The sequence below is a fragment of the Rissa tridactyla genome, chromosome Z, assembly GCF_028500815.1.
Source record: "Rissa tridactyla isolate bRisTri1 chromosome Z, bRisTri1.patW.cur.20221130, whole genome shotgun sequence".
NCBI lineage: Eukaryota > Metazoa > Chordata > Aves > Charadriiformes > Laridae > Rissa > Rissa tridactyla.
This window is the reverse complement of record NC_071497.1, coordinates 70,474,850-70,485,624: the sequence shown is the minus strand read 5'-3', so window position 1 is coordinate 70,485,624 and position 10,775 is coordinate 70,474,850. Positions and strand designations below refer to the sequence as shown.

Below are 10,775 nucleotides of genomic sequence, written 5' to 3'. Positions count from 1 at the left end.
AATACCCCATATATTTTGAGTTAGTCTATTAACCTTGGCAACAAAAAGGCAGATTTCAGAACTAGTCAGACCTTTAGATAGGCATGAGAAGGCCAGGCAGAGTCCTCACTAGTTATTTTGTGGACTGTCACTAAGAAAACAAGTAAATCTTAACTAGTTAAACCCAGAGATATTTCTGTTTGGTTGGAATCTGGTTCTCATCCTCCAAGATGAGCACCAAGAAGGGATATGCCCTGTCCAAAATCTATCCCCAAATTAAGAGAGACATTGGCTTACTGCAGCTTCTGCACAAATTTTAAAATAAAACTGAGTCGGTCAGAATAATAATTTGAAAGGCATGTTGTCTGCCTTGTACAACTAATCTAAGAGTCAGCTGTCGGTCCTCTCTACAACCTAACATACCGAGAAGTACATTACAAAATGAAGAAGTACTATGCAGGTGTAGGACGTGATGTTTTGTACAAAGGAGCATCAGTCTTCCTCCAAGGTCTTGAGATACTACTACAAGAGGAATACCCAGTATTGATTAGTAACTTTGTTTTTCACAGCTCTAGAGACTCTTTTCACTATGAACTTTCCAGAACTGACTTCTAACCTGTTTTCTGGTGTACCTTTTGACTAACGTGCTAAGAGAACTGGAATGGGAGAGCATCAATCCTCAGCATGTTCTCAGATGTGCCAAGGGCCTGCCATCACTGCTCTGGAATTAAACTACAGTATCTTTTGTTACTCAGTCTTCAAAAAAAGCCATGGCTAGCTTGTGGCTTCCTTATGAGCTTTCCAAATTTGAAGGGCTTCAATCTCACTATTATCTGCTTTCTCTGCCTTCTAAAATAAGATGCAGGTCTCTGAGAAGGTGCATGGTGCCAGCATTGCAGCACAGGTATGGAAGAAATTGCTTATCAGGTGCAAGGGTTGAACCCTTTCTCAGTGACTGGAGATCTGGCAGTGACTCCCATGGGACACAGCGCAGCCATACCACGGCCAGCTGAAGCAGACTGAGACCTCATACCTCCTCCTGCTGGGCCTTGGATAAGATATGTCTCCGTTACATGATCCCTGTGATCCCACTTGGGCTGCGTCTGCACTTCTGCTGAAAGTTACTGAAGAAGTGTGTGCACTTAAGCACTTCTACACTGGTTTATAGGAGATACTGAGCCTGCCCAGTAATTAATATCTATGCAATCTCATCTCTGAGTACCTTTAACGTACTTTGTCTCATCTCTGAGTTTCAGAAACAGAATGATTTCTATGTTATCCCTCCCTACAAAGTAGGTCCAGTAAGGTGAACTGAGCTAGTTTCTGAACTACTTCTCGGCTTCAAACTAACCCTCTCCAACGACCTTCAGGTTGGAACTGAGATGCAGCGTTTTTTTCTAGTTTCAATTTTAGAGATTCATTTTGAGGCTAATAATCTAAGGCTCTTTTTTTAGCATTCATTTAACCAACAAAAAGATGCTCCGCCTTTAGAGATTTAGGGTAATTTGGATCTCATGGATTATCTCAGTAAAGAAGGAAAATAGATAATTTTTGAACTGTTGGTTTGCTTTTTAGAACCGATGGATCTATGGCTAGATAACATATTTTTATCAAAAGCTTATGACGGAGCTGTCAGCAAAGCATGTCATTACTTTTAACCAGACTGTCTATTGGGCCCTTTCATCCAAAGCCTTGCAGCTCCTACATCAGAACGAATGATACTACAATGTACATCAAGCAAATAAAATATGACCTGTTACCGGAACATCAGTAGATAGTTCAGGGATTTTAAGTGTAGGTTAAAGCATAGCACCAGTTCCTGACACCTCTTATCTAATGTTATAGTCCGTATCAGGTAACATTTAAAGCCTTTGACTAAAGTTGGGAAAATAAAAATGGTGCTTTAAACATTCCCTTACTTCACCACTTACATTCTGTTTCTGTATTGAACTTCTTGAGGGTTTAAAATACTGTACACAAAAGCTGTTCACGGTGTTTTACGGCCATAAGGCAGGCAATTCTGATTTCACAGCATGATGAAAAAGGTTTTTAACAGTGGTAAAATGTTAGTAAACCTGGTGTAGGTAATACAGTCCCGTGTATGAAATAATGGGTACAGTCTGGTCACATATCCCTGAGACAAATGCAAAACCGGAGGAAATAAAAGAAAGGGCTGTTAAGATATCAGGGAAATGGAGACCTGTCTGTGTGAGAAGAGCTTGTTTAGTCTCCATCAATGAGGACTGAGAGGTGATATGACTGGTCTCCATCAATATTTTAGAAGGCATGCATTGGAGAGAAAAAAAGCTAATTATCTAAAGGATAATGTTGGCACAATGACAAACAGGTATAAATTGACCATACATTTAAGCATGAAATGAGAAGAACATTTCCAACCACCAAAGGAAACAAGTTTTGACACGGGACATGCAGCAGCAAAATGCCTAAGAGTAACAGTGATTTTCTGTAACAGTTTGTGTAAATTTATGACATGGCTGGCTGCGATCACAGGGGAAGAGATTCAATAGCTCTTCCTCGGCCATATTTGGCTAGTGTCTTTTCAATCAAGTGAAAAACAGGCTTCCAGATGCACTTGGAGATGGTAGTATGTGGGATGAGGAAAAGGGGGGAGGTTGCTTCCTAAATAGTCAGTCATCTGATCTAAGGCCTTGTCCCTTCACCTTTCTGGTGAAGAGACATGTCTGGATTCAGAATTAAACATGTAAAGTTTAAATACTCGATACTTAACTGAGTTGCAACTTAACATTTAAATCTGTCTTTTATAAAATAAGTCATGAACATTAACTAAAGGACAGCTTTGTTTACCTATGCATTAACAATATTTTAATTTCTATATTACTTCCTCTTAAAGAAGACAACGCTTTTATATTCTACATTCTTTGAAAACCTCAGCCCAAACACTGGGTTCCAAGCTTTGTCAGGTATTCCAAAACTTCCTCCAAATTCTACTGTAGCTCTGACCATGAATTCAGCAGAAAACTAAGCCGATGTTAATGAAAGGGAGCAGATTATCTGGGATGTATGTAACGTGTCCCCTGTCCCAGTTCTGCTCGTAAGTTCCTCTCTCACCCTGGGTCACTCCGCATGCCTCAGACAGTTCAGACAATATAGAAGTGTCATGGAAATACAGAAAAAAGACATCTCCCAAGAATACTCCGAGTGATCAAGTTAAAAAACAATGAAAGAAGGAAACTTGTAAGAATAATAAATAGTAACCTTCTCCTGCCCACCAAAGAGAAGTACCCTCAGTTTTTCCAAGTATCTCAAAGATAAAAACACGGTTAACTGTAGCACTTCTTGTGGTGTTTGTATGCCAGTTTTAGCTTATTTCCAGTTTCATAAACAAATGCCATAACAGATCGTATTTTAGCAGAATTGAATTCCTTTATTACAGCCAGCTTTCGCAGCTTCAAACACGCTGTTATTTCAGTTTACACTCAGTGCTGTGGGTACACACTACCATGTGAAAACCGGTCTTTACTACAGTACAAGTGAACAGGTCAGCCTGGGACTTGCACCTGTGATTTGACGGATGCAGAGGCAACCAGGCCCAGTACACTCCTCATGCTCCGGGCTGAGTCACGCACGCATAAGCTTCCAGATTTTGTCAATAAATTATATTTCTGCAACAGTTCTTGTTTGTACAAAATCCTTTGTCCCTATAAAGAAAAGGGTTCTGTACAGGTTGCGTATGAGTTCTGGGCAGTTCTTAGCACAAAAACGGGTTCACTCTACTTATTCACTTATTTTAGAGAGAATTTATCCCTGTCATTTAGATTGAGCAGCTGATCTTTCAAACCGGGATGGGGTGTAACTATCTCCTGAAGATGAGCATGTAGAAAATCGGTCCAAAAACGCTGTCTTCTCGAATAAGAGCAGGAGAAGGCTCCTTCCCTCCTCAGCACAACGGCCCCGTCTAACACCGCGCTCCCCTCTAAAACCTGGGCACGCCACGCCCAGAGGAGCCCGCGCGAGACCTGACACTTCCGGCTGCCTCCCGCGGTGCATCCTGGGAGTTGTAGTTCCCGTCCCCGCACAGGCAAGTGCGCTATTGCGCATGCGTAGAGACTGCGCCGCGCTGCGCACGGGAGACCCAGCAACGCACCTCCCAAAAGGCCCCGCCCCTTCCTGTCCCGGCAGCCCTCTCTCGGGGAAGCTTGCCGATTGGTAGGTGGCTCGTTCACGTGGTTCCCAGCAGCCAATAGAGTTTCCCGGTTTGCTGAACGCTGTCCTTCCGCTATCTGGGGGCTCTGCGAAATGGCGGCGTCCCGGGGCCGGCGGCTGCTGTGGCACGGCCGGCGCTGGTTCTCGCAGACGGAGTCCGCCGCTCCCCCCCCGCCGCCGCCGCCGTCCGACTCCCTCTACCCGCCCATCGTGGCGTCCTCCACGGCGAAGAGCAAAGCGGCCAAGCGGCGGCGCCTGGAGCACTTCAACCAGCAGGTGCACGCGGCGGCCTCCATCGAGGAGAAGCTGCGGCTCTACGGGAAGCTGCAGCGGCCCAAGTACATGGTCTACCCGCAGACTTTCGCCCTCAACGCCGACCGCTGGTACCGGAGCTTCACCAAGACCGTCTTCGTGCCGGGGCTGCCCCCGAGACCAGCGCCGGCAGCTGCGAGAGCCCCGGCAGCGGTGGCGCCGGAGGCCGCGAAAGCCTCGGAGGGCGCGGCGCCTCAGGCCGCCAAGGCCCCGGAGCCGGCAACGGCGGCACCAGGGGCTGCGAAAACCCCGGAGGTCGCGGGAGCGGCGCCGTATCTGGACGTGGGCCAGCTGCGCTCCCTCGCCTGCGACGCCCTCCTGCAGGAGAGCTTCTACCAGAACAAGAAGCGGCCGTTCCTCTACCGCGATCAGGATCACACGCCCGGCCCGTTCCTCACGCAGCTCGTCTCCACCCTGGCTGCTTTTCTCTGCGGTCGCAACCCGCTGCTGGCTGCCTCCTCCCTTGGTGCGGAACGGGAGTGGGAGGGAGACGGAAGTGGGAGCCCATGGGCGGTGGGGCTGGTCTGTGAACCCTGCAGGAGAGTCCCTGGTGTAACCTGAGTTGTTCTGACCGTCACTAATAATTCAGCTCCGCCGTCTGACATGGTTTTTGATTTTTCTTTCTTAGTGCAGCTACAGAGCAGGAGTTGTGAGGGTTTTAAATGCAAAGGGGTGATCTCTGTTTCTGTCTATCTTTCTGTTCTGTTTCAGATCTAAAACCTGAAGTTAACTATTACTGGCATCATGGTGAGGAGGTTGTTGTTCATGGACATCGAAAGGGTAGAGTCGATCCTGTGCGATTTCAGATAGATGATAACCCGCACCTCCAGATCCGTGTACCAAAGCAACTTCCAGAGGTGTGGATATTTTCAACAGCAAGTTAATCACATGTATTTTTACTTATGTTTCTCACAGCCACTGAAACCATGCTGTAAATAGTATGTGGCATGTAGCACATTTGTGCATCTTTCAAGTCTTAATACCTTTACTACCTTGTAGTGGTAAATGATTTGTAGATCTTGAGGCAGTCTTCTGAACTTCAGGTTGGTCATCTTTGTGTTTTAGATAAAATGCATGTTGTTACATTGAAATAAATGGACGTTTTAACTTATTTTATGCTTGTAAGTGGAGGCAAGAAAAAAAAAAGTGGTGTGGAATGCTCTCTCCTCAGTGGAGGACGATAAGATGAGAGAAATGGAGAAGAAAAGAATGGAGTATCAGAGAGCATGTATAATCTGATTGTGAGCTCTGTTACCTCTCAGTACTGCTTAACAGTTGTTTTCTTGAGTGCTCAGTTTTCTGTAAGCTGATTCAATATTCTAATCTTTTTCTTGTAGGTTTATAAAATGTATAGCCTGTTAGGGTGTTTGTTGCCCAGTTTGCACCACAAACAGAAAGCAGTGCACCACTTTCTGTAAATGCTGAACATTTCTTGCTAACTTAGTTGTATAATTTGCTCAGGTTAGTACTATCAGATATTACAAACCTTGGCATTTTGGAAGAACTGTAAGGGCAATTAAAAACTTTACATAGTGCAAAACATTGAATACTTGTAAACTCTGCTGGTTCAAGTTAGCTTATTGACTGCTGCTAGAAGTGTTTTTGCACATTTTCTACAGAAGCAGATTCTGGTTTTGAAGAGAGTCGCAATTTGCGGCTTTGTTAGCACCTTTTGACATAATGTTTTTTGTATATTGCAGAAAGTTCGGACATCAATATAAGATGCATGTACTAGCACTCATCACGAGATAAGACGTTCTGTTGCAAAATCTGAATTTCAGTTAAAGTTATATACACGGTGTATGTAAGCAAAACTTGCACCTTCTGCTGTCTGACCAGAAAGTGGCATACTATGTGAGGTCTGATGTCAGAAATGTGACTTTCATGATGGCTTTTCTTTCTTCTTTCAAGTTTGTACCGCTGGAGTCAGATCTTGGAGATGTTCCCGTTATTGATCACAAACCATCCAAACTGCCATTGTTCAAAAAGCAGTATGAAAACAAGGTATATATAGGTAAGAGTTTCTTGTTATGAAATGTTAACTACTTTTTTGCTTTAAAAACCCCCACAACTCCTAAAGAAACAGTGCTCCCCTGACCTTTCTCCTCCCATCAACAGAAAAAAAAGATTTGTAAATTTCTATCTATAACTATACTATATAAATAGTATTTAAATCTCTGAGATTCCGTGTTAGTTAGACAGTGTGGAGTAGCATCCATCCTCCTGTGCATATGGTACTCTCTCCAGATTTGCTTGCAGGAGTTGGGTTGAACAGAACGTTGGCAGGAAACTGGTGTTGAATTTTGATATATCTCCTCAGAGACAGTTTAGTATGTGGACTCCTGCCTTTTGGAATTGGGCGAGCCCTCCAGTCTCATCCAGAAATGGAGGTATCTCAACATTAATACAGATCTACAGCATTTTAACCTTGTGTTGTTTGGAGTCTGATAGTAAAGATGTGTTTGTATGCATAGTAAGGAGCGTTCTTGTCACTGACTTTTAATTTTTTTTGTTTGGGGGGTGGAACACAGGATCAAAAGTGGCAGACCCATGCTGTTATGGACATACCCAGTTTCATCTTATTCCTGATAAACTAAAACGGGAAAGGTTTGTCAGAGCAAATCTTGAGGATCAGATTGAAGTTGTTTATCGAGCTAATGGTATTGCAAGTCTCTTTGCCTGGACAGCAGCACAAGCAATGTATCAAGGTGAGACAATCAACTTGATAAAATCTTACTGGTGATGAATGCCTACTATAAAGTTCTCTAACCTTTTCTTGCCACCACCTTTTTCTCATGCTTTTTGTTTTGAAGACCATGCTTTAAGTAGGTCTTTGAATATTTAATTGAACCAATGAATGAAGCAAACCTTACACAAAGGAGTTAGTTGAGACTTCGTCTTTGAGTACTTCGACCCAGGGAGAATTAAGTACACAGAAAAATATTTTTTCATATATAACACTAAGTTGGTGCAGAAATCTCAATCCTGTATTCACGTGTTCATTCCACATTTGTTACAGGGAAAGGTGTTAGATATCAAGCAGTTTATTTATTTACTTTTTTTTCCTGAAACAGCTATGTTGCTTAGGCCCTTGTTTCAGAAATGTCAATTCTATGGAACTACAGATTATGAAAGAAAAATGTCAGCAGCCTTACTTCAGGATTTTGTGCCTGTGTTTGTCTGAAAATCCGGGAAGACCTGGATGGATAGACCAGATCAGTCTTTTGCTCATTCATGTAAATGCAATTGTTACCTAGTGTTGCTGGGAGATACCTGTTGGTTTGTAGTTTCACTTGTGAAACAAGACAGAAGAAAAATCCTTTGACTATGACGTATATTGCTGGCTCTGCATCAAATTTCTTATTTAATGATATGTTAGAAAGCTTTACTTTTTTTTGTGGACATGAAACATTGAAGCAAAGTAAGTCTTGGCTTCAAAGCTGGTTACAGTTGTAAACATGTTATGAGATAGAAGAACAGCATGATTCAAATCAATGAAGTTTTTTCTTTGGTCTATAACAGTTTCTAGTGATGTTCATTGCACATGATAGCAAGTATCTTTTAAGAATATTACCGTGTGTGCTAGCACGCATGCATAAATATGTAAAGAAAATATTTCAGAAAGGCTATTAATGCTCAACGGGGGTTGTTTGCAGCATTCATACTTACTGACATAGTGTTCTTGGTGTTGTCTGGCTGGTTGCTATAGTCAGTTATGCTCATCCATACGTAAGCATGCTTCTGTTATAAAACAAACGTTCACTGCTGTGAGAAGTGTGGAATAGTCAAAAGACATTTCCCCTCAGATCACTTGTAGGACTTGTATACATTAATAAGTTCAGAAATTTTGAGAAGTCACTTTGGCTGATCACTGTGGGGTTTTTATCAGTCAACAATAGGGAACACTGTACAAAATGCAAATATGCCTCTGTGTCCTTGATCTTGGAAGTACCCTTAATTGGTGGTTGCATTTTAGTTAGTCTGTATGAAGAATGCTTGTGCTGCTAAAGCAGACAGGACTTTTTCCCTTAATATGTGGCTGTTGCAATTCACAGTATTTTTCTGTATTTCAGGATCAGGGTTTAGATTTCTGTGCTGATATGAATTTTAAGTCCTGTATAACCAGTTTTGTTTCTCTGTTTTGTAGGATTCTGGAGTGAAGCAGATGTGACCCGTCCTTTTGTATCGCAGGCAGTAGTGACTGATGGAAAATACTTCGCTTTCTTTTGTTACCAGCTAAATACTTTAGCATTAACTGCAGAAACTATCCAAAATAACCCTCGGAAGAATATCTGTTGGGGTACAGACAGTAAGCCGTTGTATGATGTTGTGGAAGATGGTAGTGTGAAAGGCTTTAATGATGAAGTTTTGCTTCAGTTGGTTCGTTTTCTGTTAAACAGGCCAAAAGAGTTGTAAATCATTAAGTAACAAAGTATTCCTGTTTATGTGCCTGAACTTCATTGTAACTCCACAAAGTATGGGCTAAAATATGCCTTGTTTTAGTCAAGTATTTGTCTAGCAAACACTATATACACGTTTTATGATATTTGGGCCTTATTTCTTTATTTTAAATGTATGATACTGTACACTGAAAAATAAATCTCTAGAATACCTTAATGTCTCTTGTATATTTACTGTTAGAAGTGTATTGCAGTAATTCAAAGTCATGTAAATACTTTATTTTAGCCGTAGCTCTATATTGAACTGTTACAGCAAAGTATGAATTCATATGACCATCTGATTATGTCACTAGGTAGCTACTGTCTTGTTATTCAGGACCAGTGAAAACTTTCTTATTTTGTGCCTCAAAAGAAATTAGTTGCCTTAAATGCTTACTCATTCTAAAAAGAAAGTGATCTCAGAATAAGAAGTGTTACTTGAAAGTGAATGGTTGGCAATTCAGTTACATAGCAAGGGAAATTTTTAGACATTTATTAAGCAGTAGTATAAAGATGACGAAACTTGCTTGCAAAGATGATTATCAACATGCATACTCATTATTAAGCTGTCACTTCAGGAACCACAGAGAGAACTCTCGAATGTGTTTACTGTTTTCACTTTAGTTTGGGGCCTTCACTTCAGCTGTAGGCATCCTGATGTTTTCATTGCTCATATTTGGATGTTTTTAGTAGACCACAGCTGAGCCCAGACTGTGACTAGGATCTCTGATGAATAAGATAAAAGATTTAGGGACTGTTTAGGAATATTTACTTATCAAAAAAGTGTATCTGGTTTTGAGGTAATTAAACAGAGTACAGAGGGAGCAACCAGAGCTCGTGTGTGTACCGGCCGGGCCCAGTGCCTCTACTGGCGTACATGGTAAGGTCAGTCGCTCCTGGGGACGCAGCTGTGGTTGCTACCAGATTGAAGGCTGTGTTTAGGAAAGCTGTGGGCACCCGGACCGAGGCCCCACACAAACATATGGGCGTGCAGGCCTCTGGGTGCAGAGAGTGCCGGAGCCTGGCGCTGGCAATGGAGGGTAGTGGAGACAACACCTGTATAAGATGTGAACAGGTGAATGATCTGCTCAACCTGGTGGCCCAGCTGAAGGATGAAGTGGAGAGGCTGAGGAGCATCAGGGAGTGTGAAAGAGAAATTGACTGGTGGGCCCACTCCCTGAGAGTAGGGGAACAGGTTGAGGCCCTGTGTAAATCAGAGGACCCTCTCCCCTCTTCTCACCAAGCAACAGGAGAGGATCTCAGAGAAAAGGGGGAATGGAAACAGGTCCCTGCTCGAGGAAGCAGGCGAGTCCCCTCCCAACCTCTCCCAGCTTCCCAGTTACCCCCGCAGAACAGGTATGGAGCCCTGCAGGAGGAACTGGCCGATGGAGAGGAGGATGGCACACCCAAGACTAGAGAAGACAGAAAGTACATGTCACAGCGGACCCAACTTCACTACTAGCTCCAAAAGGAAAAGGAGAAAGGTCATAGTTGTGGGTGACTCTCTGCTGAGGGGGACAGAGGGACCAATATGCCGCCCTGACCTGCTACACAGGGAAGTCTGTTGCCTCCCTGTGGCACGGGTCAGGGATGTGACGAACAAACTCCCAGACCTGGTAAACCCCACTACCCCCTGTTAGTATTTCAGGTGGGTAGTGATGAAATGGGTAGGAGGAGGCCGAAATCAATTAAAAGAGATTTTAGAGCCTTAGGGCAGCAGCTCAAGGGGTCAGGAACACAAGTTGTCTTCTCTTCTATCCCACCAGTGGCAACTGTGAATAAAGAAATTGATAGGAAGAGGCAACAGATCAACTTGTGGCTCCGGGACTGGTGTTACAGGCAGGGCTTTGGGTTTTTCGA

The 10,775-nt window shown here is 43.2% G+C and overlaps 1 protein-coding gene across 1 annotated transcript; it reads left to right on the top strand.

Annotated features, from left to right (window-relative positions):
• The first annotated feature begins 4,217 nt into the window (after positions 1-4,217).
• Positions 4,218-9,093, top strand: MRPS30 (mitochondrial ribosomal protein S30). The gene is made up of 5 exons (XM_054186594.1): positions 4,218-4,942; positions 5,188-5,333; positions 6,388-6,490; positions 7,008-7,184; positions 8,624-9,093. The coding sequence occupies exons 1-5, from the start codon at positions 4,258-4,260 to the stop codon at positions 8,890-8,892; spliced, it is 1,380 nt and encodes a 459-aa protein (XP_054042569.1). The 5' UTR covers positions 4,218-4,257; the 3' UTR covers positions 8,893-9,093.
• The last annotated feature ends 1,682 nt before the right edge of the window (positions 9,094-10,775 follow it).